Source organism: Meleagris gallopavo, chromosome 2 (assembly GCF_905368555.1).
Source record: "Meleagris gallopavo chromosome 2, MGAL_WU_HG_1.1, whole genome shotgun sequence".
Lineage (NCBI taxonomy): Eukaryota > Metazoa > Chordata > Aves > Galliformes > Phasianidae > Meleagris > Meleagris gallopavo.
This window is the reverse complement of record NC_139405.1, coordinates 95,260,835-95,276,256: the sequence shown is the minus strand read 5'-3', so window position 1 is coordinate 95,276,256 and position 15,422 is coordinate 95,260,835. Positions and strand designations below refer to the sequence as shown.

Below are 15,422 nucleotides of genomic sequence, written 5' to 3'. Positions count from 1 at the left end.
TTTTTAAATATACATTTATTATCAGAAGGAACTGTCTTCCTGAAAAAAAAAAAAAAAACATTCTGTTCCTCTATTTCTTCACTTTTCCCTTGCCAGTCAGGAGAAAATAAAAAAATTAAAATTTAAAATCAACAATATGAAGTGCATTAGGAAAGAGCAGATCATTAGAGAGACCTGTTCTTCACCAGACATCTCTTTTTAAGAAAGAAGATGACTATCCTACAATAGTACTAAAAAAACAACAAAACCAACCAACCAACAACAAACTGTCATGTCCATACGTACTTAGAATCATAGAATGGCCTGGGTTAAAATGGACCACAAAGATCATCTAGTTTCAATCCCCCTGCCATACGCAGGGTTGCCAACCACCAGACCAAGCTAAATTGTATACATTTCAAAAATAGAAAAAATAGAAAAAATAAGAGCCACAGATAGAGAGAAAGTGAAAACTTAGGTATGATCTTTACATATATAAACTGAAGCAAAAATACATAGATGATAGTGGGAAAACAGGACAAAAAGATATCCTTTGGAGAAGACAAATAAAAAGCTCTATCTTAAGACAAATTGAATAAGATGTATCCCATCTCCTATAGGTATACATTGTGTTTTTGTTTTTCATTGAAGTTTGTAGAAGGAAAGTTGTTCATATCAGAAATATTTCATAAAGATAGTAATTATTAAAACAACAAATGCTTTGATAAAACTACATTATTGCTTGGCTTCTTAAAATAAAATACGTGATCAGCTTTTTTTCTGGAGAGGAAGGTGCAGCTCTTAGTAGATTGTTTTTTTAAACCACATAAACATGGCATTTTACAGATCCATTTGTTTAATGAAGTCACCATATTGCAGCTAATGTACGATAGAGGAGTTTTTTAGTCAACAGAAGGTATTAATCAAAAGACCCATTCTATTTCATATTATTCCATATGAGCAGTCTATCCCCACGGAAAACAGGATAAATGACTGATTCACACTTGATTAGGATTCTCCTCTGACACACAATCTCAGATGCTATTTGTACAGCCAGAGATATTCAAATCGATGTGACCAATATGAAATACATTTCATTGCAGATAAATACACTTGGGGCCAGATTCTCTCTCTTCGATATCACAACTGAGTAAAAAGAGAGGACAGCATCAGGGAGTGAATGAGACTGCCCTAAATCACATCAGCTGGAAACATTCCCCAAAGAACTGATTATGACCAGCTGGCTGCAAACTAGACATTTGGTCTAGAGTCATAAAAGCATCTGATCTGTCTACATCCATCGATTTCAGCAGATGCAGATTTTTAAATGTTTGTGTCAATCTGGGTCATCTCCCTTTCCTCATCCCTAGCTTAAGAGTTCTGTGACACCAATTAATTCTGGGACTATTAATTCTGGGACTTGTCCAGACATAGCTCTAGCTACTAGAATGGAGAATCAGAATCTGCTCTGTTTGTGCTCTCTGATTAATGTGAAACTGAGGCTGAAAATTCTCCATTCATAATTAAAATTCCCATTCTTCCATTTAGCTCCATCCCATCTGGCTCACTGAAGAGTGTTTTTAACTCTTATTGGCTTCAGTTGCAGAACTTGCCCCCAGTGGATACTATTGTCTTATGACATGCTTCATTTCTTCTTCCTGACTGTCCTCCTTGAGAAGCAAGAGACTCTCTCTTCCAGAAACACCAAAATCTCTCTTTAGAAATACAGATGGAAAGTGTGACAATATAAAGTAAAAGCAACATCAAAACCGAGTAAGCCAAGCTAAGTTTTACTGGTTTCACAATTTAAAAACAATTATTACTTTGTTGTGGCAAGCATACAGACACGAGAATTGCTAGCAGAGAGTTACGTGGTTGGGTTTGGGCTGAAAGGTTCTGAAAGGTGAAAGGATAAGGTGCTATACATTTCCTTAAGCCAAGTTTCTCTTTTTTGTTTATTTATTTATTTCCGTTAAGAACAGTCATTGCTAAAGCACAACTTATCATTAACTTGATGTAATTCAGAAACAGAGAAATTACAGTGTCGTTAAAAAATGACATGTCTTTATGCAAGTAATTCTTACCAAATTTTTGAAGAGTGCAGTTAATTCCTTTGTAAACACAGAAAATTTTAAAAATGCTGTTCCCAAATCTGGGTCATCCCTGCAAACACAGTTGCCTCCAAATTTCTCCAGTGCTTGTGTGTACTGTTCTTCATTTTCTACATGAGCTTCAAAAAGAGCAAAACATGAAAATATAGTCAGCAAACAACAAGTTATAAAAATTACACCCAAGCTTAGAAAAAACGGCAGAGAAAAACAACTTTTCAGAAGGTTTCTCACTACGAATGTTCACTCAATACAATAAGAAAAAATTATATTTTAATAGTTATGCTGGAAGTGTGATGTATCACTAATTTTGCTTTATGTGCTTCTATTCAAATGTTGTACAAACGTGTGCAAATGTCATTCAACAAGACAATAATCTGACAAAAATCCTGTTTACAAAGACATGCAATATTTCTGTAATATACAAGGGATCACATAACTCCTAATTCCTATAATGAACTTCTACAGTCTTTTGTTAATACTCTCTAAATTTAACTGCTGTGCGCTGAACGAAGAATCAGAGGGGAGCAGAAACACTGGCAGTCATGAATCCCTATTGTACAGGGCAGTATACCAAAGATTTTCGGGTCATCTTAGGAAATGGACTACAAACATTACAGATGAGGAAGGATACAACCCGTATCCATGTCAGCTCTCTGATCCAGACCAGCAGTGGGGCTCTGAAGCAAATCCTACTAGTCTGCATTTAACGTGGGATGACTTCGTTCTCAGAGCAGTTTTGGCTCATGACCATCAGGTTCCCTCCTAAGACAACAAAACTTTCTCAGAAGTGCCCTGGTGCCAATGGAGATGACATGCTCCGAATATAGGTGTAGGATACACTTCCTTAATGCTCTTCAAAGCATGAACTCTGTGTGTTGAGGAGATATTCCACCCAGGGAGCAAGATGAAATCTAGGCCAAAGCAGGCTCCTCTGATTCAAATGTAAGGGAAATGTGAGGGGCCTCCTCTTACCTACATCTAACTAGCAATTCAATCATAGTTTACCAGTTACTGTCCAGTGTAGACAGACATAAAAAGTGCACATAAATCTGGTCCGAGGAATAAAAAAAGCTCTTTCTGAGCTTAGTGACTGAGTTAAACTTGAGCACAAAAGGCAAAGCACATCAAGTTGGCACCTGATTAAGTTAATACTGCCTATTTCTTATTCTAGTTGCCACATATTTCCAATGGTTCAAAAGAAGTAAGAATAAAAACTCCACACCCTAGAAAACAAATTATGCATGAATATGAACAAAGAATCCCTCTTGGCCATTACATGAAACCAACAGAAACCCTGAAGATTAATGTTAGTTCAAACTAGCAGTGATCTGGTTTAATTTCAAGCCCATTTGCGCATTAGCAATTTAATATCCAAAGGATTCATGTTGCAATGTCCTGTCCCCAAAACATTTTGCTATTTGAACTACAGGATAAATTAAGGCTGAACAGCTAACACTATTGTGTGACATGAATACACCTGGAGAAGCTTTGAATGAACTGAGACATACTGACACTTGAAGAAGCTTTGAACAAACTGGCACAGACAGCAAAAAACAGGGTTTAGCTCATTGCAACTGCACGATTCACACAGCTACTCAGTGTGGTTAATTATTTCCATATCACTTTCTTCATCCTTAATGCTTCCTGCATCTAGCTTTGCATGTCTGAACCCAAGTAAGGGAGGAGGTCAGGACAATCCAAATAGCAAAAAGAGAACACCACCACTGCATGAAAACAAGGTGAAAAGGCTGCTGCTGCTAATTGCCACAGTTAGGTGTGAAATCAGCAGTCAGAAGAACCATGCTGACTTTTTACGAGACTTACACAGGAGGTTTCTATTCCATACAAATCTCGGCCTCTGCTTCTGGATCTACAGAATCAGATTTTAAGAAGTCAACAGACCAGCAGCTCTGTAACAGTTCTAAGCAATCTTCCATAATGCTGATGGTCATTACAGTAGCGACACAATATTGGAGCTGAGCTGGTACTCTAGAAGTACATCTAAAGAGCAGGAAGTGGTGTTTTTCCCACAGCTCCTGACCCAAAATACTCTCCCTTGCCTTCAGGTTTCTTTCTGATGGGCTCTAAAAGGTTTTCTACAAACTTTTTACACAGTCTCGTAATGACAGGACCAAGAGGGAATGGCTTTAAACCAAAAGAGGAGAGATTTAAATTAGAAGTTAGGAGGAAGTTCTTTACTTGGAGGGAGGAGTGGCCCTGGCACAGCTGCCCAGAGAGCTGTGGGTGCCCCATCCCTGCAGCTGCTCAAGGCTGGGTTGGGTGGATCCTGGGCAGCCTCAGCTGGTGGGAAGCAGCCAGCCCATGGCAGGGGTTGGGTGGGTGGGTTGTGAGGTCCCTTCCAACCAAGGCCTTTGTGTGATTCTGCCCAAAACAAAACAAAAACACCCGAGCCATGTTTGTTTGAGGCTCTTTTTTTACTAAGAAACTAAATGACATACAAATTGGGATCCTAATAGTTTCTACCATTCACGCATGTAAGGAAAACAGAACAGGTAGGCTTTATACTCAGGGAAACTATATTTAAAAAAAAAAAAAAAAAGCACCAGTAGCCATGCTCTTTTGAATACAGAGCTACAGTTTTTCCTTTGTCAACAAAAACCTCCATTGCTGGAGAGGCAAAGCAATATTTGTGCTGGTGGAACAGATGTGCCTTCAAATGTTTATTGTCAAGATCAAGCAGCATGAATTTAAAAACCAGGCAAAGCACTGATTTTTATGCAAAAAATGCAGTGATTTGCTGCAATACTATAACAAATACACTGATGAGGAAGCATAGTCTAGCAACCAAAAATTACCAAGAAACAAAAAACAGAACACAGCATGACAAACAAATACATAACAGATGACACAGCTCCAGATCAATCTTAAACTGGACACTCAATCATCCAAAGATAACAGCTTCATAAGCTTCAGCAAGAAGGAATTTCCTTTCAATTGGCTGGTACTAATTACACCACCATACTAGTCCTCATAAGTTCTGTCAGATATTGGTGGCTCTCCAAAATGGCCATGCCTATCTTTTTTGCATATAATATAGGTTTTCTTAACTCTAATTGCTATGAACTGCAAGATGAGAACAAAAATGAACAAAATGCTGTTTCTTCTTGTTGCTGATCCACAAAAACAAAAGCGTAATTCATTTTTTCAAAAGTAAACACATACAACTTCATGGGATTGGAGCAGGATGAAAATGTACACAGTAATAGTTCTTCATATTTTTATCACTTTGTCAGAGAAATATCTGACTCTGCATATCATGACAATAACAAATTGAAGCTCATCAGTTTTCTCTTATCATGAGATTCTCAACACACAAAACTGGGAGCCACCAGGAAGGCTGTTTATAAAAGCAGTTAAGTCGGTGTAGATTCCTATCACTGACAAAAAGGACAATTTCCACACACACCCTGCCTCCCCCTCCATGTCCTTGAGGATCACATGCCTTGCAGTGAAATCAACTCAGCACCTGAAATGGCTTATGTAAATTTCTGTGTGCTGAAAATCCCATCTAGAGATCTGTCAAGCAGCAGGGGTGGCAGAAAGAGCAGGCAGCCCTGAAAGGGGGAAGGACCCCATTTCGTATCAGTATGGTATGGCAGGTTCAGCTCTCACAAAATTGTATTGTTACTGATCTCATTATTATGCAGCTAGTTTGAGACTGCTATTTAAAATGCACATATTTATTTTCTTAGAGTTACCCACGTAACTTTCTATTTCATTATGAAGGCCAACTTCGACAATTCACCAAACCCTTCAGTTTCAGCAGTATAGCTTACCAGAACTTATTAGCTACTTACCCAGACCAGATACATTTATAGCTTTGACAGATTTCTTCATTTTGTAGAGAACGGTTCGGTCAACATCCAGAGCCTAAAATTGAAAAAAAAAAATTAAATGTGAAATACTGGCTTGACTTCTAGTAAATCTGCGCCCTATAAACTTTCTGTACTAACAGAATTATGTTAGTTAATTTTATTCCTGTAATTATTAAATTACATGCCAGTTGCTCCCACCCGTCTGCACAACCCATTCTGTCCCTTTGTTCACAAGGATACATCTTTCCTCTTTCCGCGGTGACCGGATTCATTTATACCCAGCACCTTCTGGGTTTATTAATAGTTTAATATTCTAAAATGAAAGTATTTATACAGTATCTTCTTATGTTAAATTATTAAAGAAGCTTACTTAAAATAGTATCAGCCTGTCGTATGTTTTGACATATGATGCTGAAGAAACAAGCAATATTACTTCCCCAGGCAGAATATTAAAAATGGAACTTAATTTCAGCTTTCCTGAATAATTCAGTTAATTAATTGCATTCCCAGTCATATGAACTTTGTGACTGCTGTGCTGAGCAAAATAAATTGAATCTCTCTCAAAAATACCACTTGTTTTTTGACACCGTGCAAAGCTTTTACCAACATGACATAAAATTCAAGTTTAAAACCTGCCCAGAATCAAGCATTTATAATCAACTCGTTTGAAATGAAGAAGTTGAGGTAAGCAAACATTTTGCTGACTAAAGTGAAATACAGGCAGATTAAAAAACAAACAAACTTTGCAAAACTGCAAGAAAATTTAAATATGAATTCCAAAGATTGGGCCTCACTGAAGAACAATACCAAAACCAAGAAATTACATTATGCCAAGAGCTATTTAACATGCTACACACTACAACAGCAAATAGAAAGCACAAAATTCGTACCAGTTTTCATTCAAAAGGTTCCAGTAAGCTGCACCAGCAACAAAAACAACCTTCTGTTGTTTCATTGTTTATCATTCGTATAAGACAAATGATGCATACCAGTCAGTCCCCAGGAACCCATCTTAACATACAGAATGCAAACAGAAGGAATCTCCATCATAATTAATGGAGTATTCTTAAACTGAATCTATTTAGACCACAAATAGCTAGGCAACACCTTTGCAGCATTCCATGGAAATGCACGCATTCCGACTTTGCCTTCCTACTACATACAGTGTGACAGTACTGCTACGTCCATTGGCACTTTTACCTCCTGTGCCTTTACTGTTTGCATCTGAAATGGAAATAGACTTTAACATGTGTAATGGTCTGAAAAAAATCCCTAAGAAAGCCCATAAAAGTCACACAGGACTCTGTTCACTTTAGCAATTTGGATTGCTGCCATTAAAACAAACCAGTATACGGTGCAGTCTCAAAGGTCAGAACAGTCACCTGCCTGCATGAAAACACAGAAGGAAACTCCTTCATTGCATATTAAGTGATTGCTAAAAAAACCTCAGCAGAGCACCCATCCGACCAGTTGATTACAGAGGAAAGATAATTTCATCAATGACTTCATCAAAGAGCAATTACTCTCTTGGAAAGGAAAAGAAAGCAACATCCCCAACTACAAGCATCACAATTAATGGCCCAAGGGAAGGATGATGGCCAGACACTTTGAAGTTACAGATTCAGTTCCCAGCTGAGCCTCAGATTTGTGTATGCGGCTGATAAATTATTTAATGCTTGCACTTTAGTTGTGGAAAAGAAAGAAATAGGAGAATATGGTATTTTTTTTCAATAAAAGGAGAGTGCAGGAAGGATAAATGCATTGGTTGAATTACAAACCACTCGTACTATTGTGGTGAGGGTTGCAGATAGTCCTAAAGGTACGTTGGCCATGACTGCATCAGTCTGAAAGCACAGACTCTCAGTAAGGGAAAATTTTAGCTCTTCTTCAACCGAAGTCATCATTTTGGTTTGCCAAAACCTCCCAGCCTCTCTAGGATTACGCACCAGAACATAAAGCTAATGCCATAACATAATGGTGCTGGCAATTTGAATATCTAGGCAAGGTCAGGCAGTCAGTTCACATAAATATACAAAACATGCACTTCAGAAAGAAAACCTCTAGAGAAGACTGAGGGCAACAAAGCAGGCAAAACCTCAGTCTGTAGTTTGGTCAACTCTTCCAGACAACCAGCATAGGCTTGTTTGGGACTCCTTTTGCCCTTTCAGCTACAAGTGTTTGTGGGGACAAGTGGTGAACCGCAGCAGACAAGTGATTGATCTGTGTTCAAAGTGACATATGGAGAAAAACTTTTTTCAGCTGGATTCAGCTCAGATGAGAAGGCAAGCAGGAATAAGTAGAATTATCAACAAACCTGTGTGCTTATGCTGAAGAAAATCTCCAAGACCATTTCTGAACAAGAATTACATAAATGGCTACTTGAGTGCAGCAAGCACTTACTGTTGTCCTCTCTTTTTCTCTTTTCTCACCCGTTGCATTACACTAGTGTTAACCTTCCTTCATATGTTCCTTCACCACAACAAACCAGGCTGAGTAGTTCAGTTTGTCTGGAAAGTGGTAGCACACTTCTAAGGTGACAGCAGACACTGAAACAATCAACATGACTGAAATTAAATGGCTGAACACCACCAGGAGAAGAAACAGCGGCTCTGCTTGCTGAGGACTTTGCCCAGCTTCTGCTCAGGTGTTCATCCATGAAGAGCACAGAAGTGTACTCCCAGCAGCAAAGTATCCATACTCTCATTGTATAAAGGTAACTTGGACTCAATTTCTTTCCCAAATCAGTTGAAAAAGTGAGTAAGTGTTCTGAAGCAATCTGTGACATAAAGCACTCCATATGAAACCTAGAGGAATACTGTAATGGAAAAAAACAAACAACATGGCCAGAAGAATAAATTGTGTTTCATTCTTTAAGAATGTGGGTGTTTTATTGTTGATTTAAATAACTGATACAATCAGTGATAACGGTAAGAAATTCAATAGTGAAGACTGCAAAGTCATTTCACGTGGGGCACAATGCATACATGAACTGGAAGATTACCTGCCAAAAAACTAGGGAGAATAAGCATTTTGGTTTAGCAGCTGTAGGTCTGAAGTGTTGGTCCTACCAGTTTATGTGTCTTTCCAAATCACTGGAAGTTTGACTCTGTACCAAACACTTCCAGAAAAATTACATGCACAAAATAGGATGTGACACAAATGTTGTACTCATCCACTAGGACGTGAAATATAGAAGTAAATGTTTTTCTTGAACTGTTCTGGTTTTGGAATTAGATTATTTGGAATAAGCTACAGAATACCTACATCAGGCCCACAGCCAAAGGGAATCAGCATATATTCATTGCATAATAGTGATTATAAGAAAAATTTAAAAAGCACAGACTGTAGGAGGAACAGGCTACCTTCCTGACAGGATCTCCAGTCCGTTACTTAGAGAAGTGACAATCAATTTAATTTGGTGGGTTAATATGGTACTGATAGCCTACACCCTATGCTTGTTCAGGTACCCTGATAGACAAGCTACAGCCTGGTCTCTCCAAACTTGAAACGATCCTCCTGATGCTGACAAAGAAGAAAAAGGGATAAGCACTCAGAAACATTTAAGTTAAAAACTAACATAAGCATAAAATCAGCTGAGTAAAAGCTGCACGTGAACAAACTGCAGCTGGAAATCAGGAAAACAAATCCAGCTCTGGAAAGCCTGGGAATGAAGGGTTAAAAAAAACAGGCCATCATAAGAGGGGCCTGAATAGACTTCTGAAGGATTTTGTGGTGGTTCCTGCAGCAGTAAAGAGCCAGACTTGCCCTGTAGGAGGGTTCTTTTAGTTCTTCAACCCCCTGTGAAATCTTTTGATACTATGTCATTTTTGTGATACATGTCTATAGACTGTGCATGACATACTGAAATGTTTTCAGTCACTTATACTATATTTTATCCTTGCTTCTGGTTCTAAAAACGGGGCTCTGCCTTGCTTGCTTTTTGTTTCCATGAAAGACGCTGCTCCCTACTCACAACTCAGGATTCAAAGGAGTCACATTTCAGTATAAAATTTTGAAACACGAGCACTTTGTCTTTAGTGCTGTTCTTCATATTTTCTCATTCTTTCCTGTCCAAATCCTACCATAAGAAATGAGCCTACATACAGCTGTAGCTTTATTGTGTTTTCATTTATGGCCAGTATAGTGCAGGGAAGAACTTTGCTGTGAGGATGACAGAGCACTGGAACAGGCTGCCTGGAGAGACTGTGGAGTCTCCTCCTGGATATTCGAGGGCCTCCTGGATGCCAACCTGTGTGACCTGGTGTTTGGAACTTGCAGGGTGGTTAGACTCGATCATCTCCAGACGTTCTTTCTAACCCCTACATTTCTGTGATTTCCATGTCATAAATACATACACGCTACCCTGACGCACACACACACACACCAAAATGCTGCCCTTCCCCTTCTTCAACTGCCGTGCCAGAAGCGCTGAAATTTAAAGTGGCTTTTGATATTGCATATTCTACCTTTTTTTTTTTAACCCGTTTACAATGCCCATAAAACTTCTGAATCAGAAAAAAGTAATCATTTAATTCATATGGTGGGTTCATTTTGCCCTCTCATTTAATGTTTCCAGCTTTGACTCAAATAAAGTCCAACATCCCTCACTCTGTGGCAGTTGTTTACTTTGGCATCTGTTTACTCCAGCACAACATACTCAGAGGACATATGAATTATTTTCATGCTCCCACTCAGTTTCTACTGATAAGGGCTTAGACTTCCTTGACTTCCCTTCTGTTAAAAATAGTAAAAGCAACTTTAATTTAGGGGAAAAAAAAAGCATTCTATAGATACAGTACATTAGTAAAGAAGCAGCTTTGTTGTATGATTTGTTCTACATAGCATGAATTGAAACAAACTCAAAGCAACCTTCTTGACAGTGTCCTTGTCAACACAGTGTTTTTCTGAACATAGTATTTATGGCTTCTGCTCATTTATGTGACTTCTAATGCTCATCTTGGGAATGATACTCAGATACACTTCTTTTGACATGACACCTATGTGGTGTTGCTGTAGCATACCTAGAGATTACAGAACTGAGAACCAAGCTGTTGAGTTTAAAACAAACGTTACCAGCAACCAGAGTGGATCTTGTTCTCTTGACGTGTATTTCAAGGCTTCTAAATAAGTGCTAATATTGAATTAAAATAAATGAACACAAGGAAATTAATTATCAAGCTTGATATTCACATCAGTATTCTTCAAAATGCATAGTTAATCTCTATAATAGCACAAAAATATGATGTTGTGTGAAAATGCCTTGTACCTTACAATCTATGATGACCACACAGTGAAAAAGAACACAAAACAAGTTCGTTTACTTCAAATGACATATCTGTAATTTCTTTTATTTTGCTCTATCTTTGACTTGTTTTATCCCCCTGTGCCACTACCACACAGGATCACATACAACACATGCATCCACCCACCCAACTTACTTGCAATGTATGACTTCTTTTTGAATTGCACTTTTTTCCTAATTAGCTACGGTTACCATCTTGACCTCCATCACAAATACACTTGGAAAAATCCATCAGTAATGGGACCAAAGGAATTCAGTAACACAGTTAGCTATCTGGAATGCCCCAGACTGAAAATGTCAAAATGGTAACATTAAAGTGAATGAAGTTCTAAGGCCCAAACACACTGACTGTAGAAGAAGCAATTCAAATCGTAATTGTTTTTTGCTAAGTTCCACATGCCTGATGAGAATTTAGCAACATGTATGTCTTTAATTATTAGAGGCAGGGGGCCAACATACCAAGATAGAGAAGCAAACATAGCTTTCAAAATGAGGGCTATACTGAGAGAAAAGGGCTGAACTAAACTCACTGATCAGTAGCACGGCTTTTCTCCTCCTCTAAGAACAAAGTCCAGTTTCACTTGCCAAAGGCCAATTTCCATTTTAACTGCTTGAAAGCTTTCTATTCTGAACAAAGAAACATGCCAGCTAATTAGAACCAAACCCATCTTACAACGAAGAAATCAGCACTAGGTTAATGAAACTTCCTGAAATGCTATTCTACATCCTAGGCCATGAGCCACAATCTGTCCTGCTACTTTAAAATAAGAACAATGATGAATCTGTTCAAGTGCATTTCACATTGCCTAGAAAGATTTCAGTCCCCTGGGAAATACAATATTCAAATACTTATTGTTGCTTCGCAAAGGCTAGCCTCAAAATCTCTAAACTAGTATCAGTCTAAAAAAATCTGCATTCTCTCAATGCAGTACAACATTCAGGATTCTTTCTTCTGGACGGGAGGGTGGTTCAAATTAATAATAGATTCAGCACATGTCAGGCTGACAGCAGAGAAATGAGTGTGTTACTTGCTCTTTTCAGTGGAGCAGGGCAAAAACAAACTGTTCTATTTTTATTATATTTAATTGGAGAAGGAAAATAAGTAACAAACTGGGTAAACATCCTGAAGATTTTGGCACCTTTTAAAGAATGAAAGGATGCGGGGAACCACAAAGCAGTAGCAGGACGAATGGTCAGCCCCTGGGCTCTGGTTAGACGGTCACTTGGAAGCCAGAAGTGTGCAGACATCTTTTGGGCCAAATTTACAGAAGTCTGGGTCTCTTTCTTAGGAAAGTCCACTCGCACCAGTGCCTTATACCTTTATGGCCCAGAAAACAGATGAGAAGGAATAGAAAAATAGCCACGCTGAGTCAGATCAACAGTCCATTTAACCTGGCATCCTCTCTCAGCAGTGGCCAGCAGTATGTTTGGAGCAGTGACGGAAGAAAAACCCACATACATCCTTCCCCAGGATAATCTCCTAGATTCCAGCAAGCACTTTAAGAAGAAAAGACTGAGAGACATCCAACCAGAAAACACAACACAGCCCAACAGGCTACTCTCAAAAGAAACAGGAAACCAAGTTTTCTAACTCCACATAAGAGCAAGAGCAAACTCAAGCTGTTTTTCCGCAGCCCAGCCTGAGCGCTTTGATGACTGCAGTGCAGCGAGCTGTGGGAAGCAGCGAGGGAGGAAGGAGAAGGAGGAGGCCTTCATCTTTGCTCCCTTTCTTACTTAAAACATTTGAAAGTCTCTAATACATTCCATTCTTCTTACCCACAGAAGTTTCAGTTTAGAAAGGCTAAAATTAACTATTTGTGATTTCTGGTTATCTAGATCCGAATTTGTTAAAAGTCTCAACCAATGTTTCTTTCTTTCTTTCTTTTTAAAGGCGGGGGAGGGGGTCAATTGGAACTACAACAAGAAGATCACATAAGTCCTGCTAGACGAGTAACAACATTTTGGCAAACAAATCCCCACATCATCCTGGAGAAAGACCCAATGTCCTTTACCACATACTGCCCATTTAACTAACAAAGACACAAATAAAGTACAGTGTATTACTTTTAAACCCAATATAAACAATGATTTTAATCGCTCTACTTTAAAGCAAAATCTAACCTCATCTTCAATTTTAGTAATTTGTATTAAAGTACTGTGCTACACAATAGCCATAAATCACTCTGTACCTCATACCTTCTAGTGTTTCAGGATAAACAACAGTGCCAGAGGCTGCTGCAAATGCTGAACACAAATAGGAACAGCCTTCCCAGAGACAAAAGGATGCAGAAAGAAACACAGCCAGCAAGTACAGAAAGGAGAAGCGAGCGAACAACTGCAGTAGAGACAGAGCAAAAGTCAGCTCCTGCTCTTAGCCAGACTGCTCTTATTTACACAGCAACAACAGCAAGCTCTGAATGTTCAGACCGTACCAGTAAGCACCATCTTTTGACATTTCTGGTGCATCTTTAAAGGCAATCAGGATCTTGCTATAATTATATCTCTCTGTCTAAAGATCAGAGGCACTCGCAGACGTTCTCAGTTTGTTGTTGTTCTGTTGGAAACTAATCTCTGCACTGCTACCCTCAATCTATCTTTCTGTTACAGAAGATGGTAAAAAGCTTCCTAAGTTCCATCATCCCCCTCCAAAATCCTATTTCCATTCTCTTCTCTTTATGTCATTTCCTCCCTCCATGCACTACTCTCCAACCTCTGTCCGCTGACCACCTGGCACATCCCGAGAGGCTTCATTTGCATCCTCTGGGACACAAGTCCCACATTCTCAACTCAGTTTAGTTTTGAGTGACTTCTTTATTTGGAAAGTACACGTGAAGGAGTGTTCCACAATATTATATTCTACAATAATCATGGCAGTTAATTTATATACACATAGCTCTTAGGCCTGAGACATGTCTACTTAAGAGACTATGAAAGCACAGAGACAGACATGCAATAAAAAAGATGGGGTTTAATGCAGAATTGTCTCTCAAAGCCCCTTTCCACAAAAGCAAACTTCTCCAGCATCTGGGTTGTGGTTCCTGTGGGCCCGGTGCCAAGGCAATCTGTTTGAACAAGCACTGAGCTGCCTGGCAGAAAAGAGTAGTAAGCATTTAAGCTCTAAACAACTGTACATACAACTAGGGGTATGCATGGTGAAAAGAGGTAATGCTATTGCTCTGGGAAATTTATACTTGTAAGTAAAAGGCAATCCTACTGCAAAGTAAAAGATAGGAAAATTTGGCACTGCTGTATCATAGAATCACAGAATCTGAAGGGTTAGAAGGAACCTTAAGAGACCATCAAGTCCAACCCTGCTGCTAAAACAGGTACAATAGGTCACACAGGTGTGTGTCCAGCCAGGTCTCAAATGTCTCCATAGGAGGAGACTCCACACAAACACACCTAAGCACAATATTTAAGTCACTGAACAAGGTCAAACAGTTGAACCCAGAAATTCTATCCCTCAATAAAGAGAAACCTTGAACGAGAGATTCAGAGCCTACAAAGCCCCAGTCCAGACAAGTCACTGCGTGACACTGTTGCACACTAACAAAAAAGGGGTCTGCTAACTCAATTTCCAGGTGGGTCCCTCACTGTATCAAGTTGGACAGACACTTAAGCAAAGGGGGGCAGATACTGAGCATTTTTGTTTAATGACACTTCTTGCTTAAAAGAAAAGAATGGAGAGCTCTGACGCCAGCTAGTTCTCGAGAACACATCCACCTCACAGTTTATTTCATAGCGAGTAATGCAGTCTCGATTTCTCTTTTTACAATTTTACTATCATAACTGCAGCTGCTTCCAAATCTGAGGTGAGTGGATTTTAAATAGAGAACTCATAAGCAAAGTAACAGACTCGTTGAATTTACTTCTTTACACCTGATCATTTTTTCAACAAAAGGTGTGTAAATCAAACTCCCTGTTTTAATTCTTGTTTAGTTTTCCAGTTACACTAACTGCTGATATTTATATTCATTTATTCAATACTATGTGCTCGCTCCAACAATCTAAGACATCATTATGTAAAATAACATTTTTTCAAAAACACACTTCTGAAGATGAAGATCAATTGACTGCTATCTTGAACAGCCACGTCAACTTCTCTGTCTCTTCTTCTGTGCTGAAACCTTCTAGTCCTCACTCTGCAGGAACGTTTGTCCAGCCTGATATCTGCACCTCTGTCTGCTGTCAGCA

General features: G+C 38.9%; 1 protein-coding gene across 2 annotated transcripts in view; it reads right to left on the bottom strand.

Moving 5' to 3' along the window:
* ASAP2 (ArfGAP with SH3 domain, ankyrin repeat and PH domain 2) overlaps positions 1 to 15,422 on the bottom strand; it is an 88,044-nt gene that overhangs the window by 57,972 nt on the left and 14,650 nt on the right. For both annotated transcript variants that reach the window (XM_085217987.1, XM_085217988.1), the window contains exons 2-3: positions 5,909 to 5,981; positions 2,064 to 2,209 (exon numbers count right to left, since the gene is read on the bottom strand). In XM_085217987.1, the coding sequence (XP_085074113.1) occupies positions 2,064 to 2,209; positions 5,909 to 5,981 (219 nt within the window). The remainder of the gene's footprint in view (positions 1 to 2,063; positions 2,210 to 5,908; positions 5,982 to 15,422) is intronic.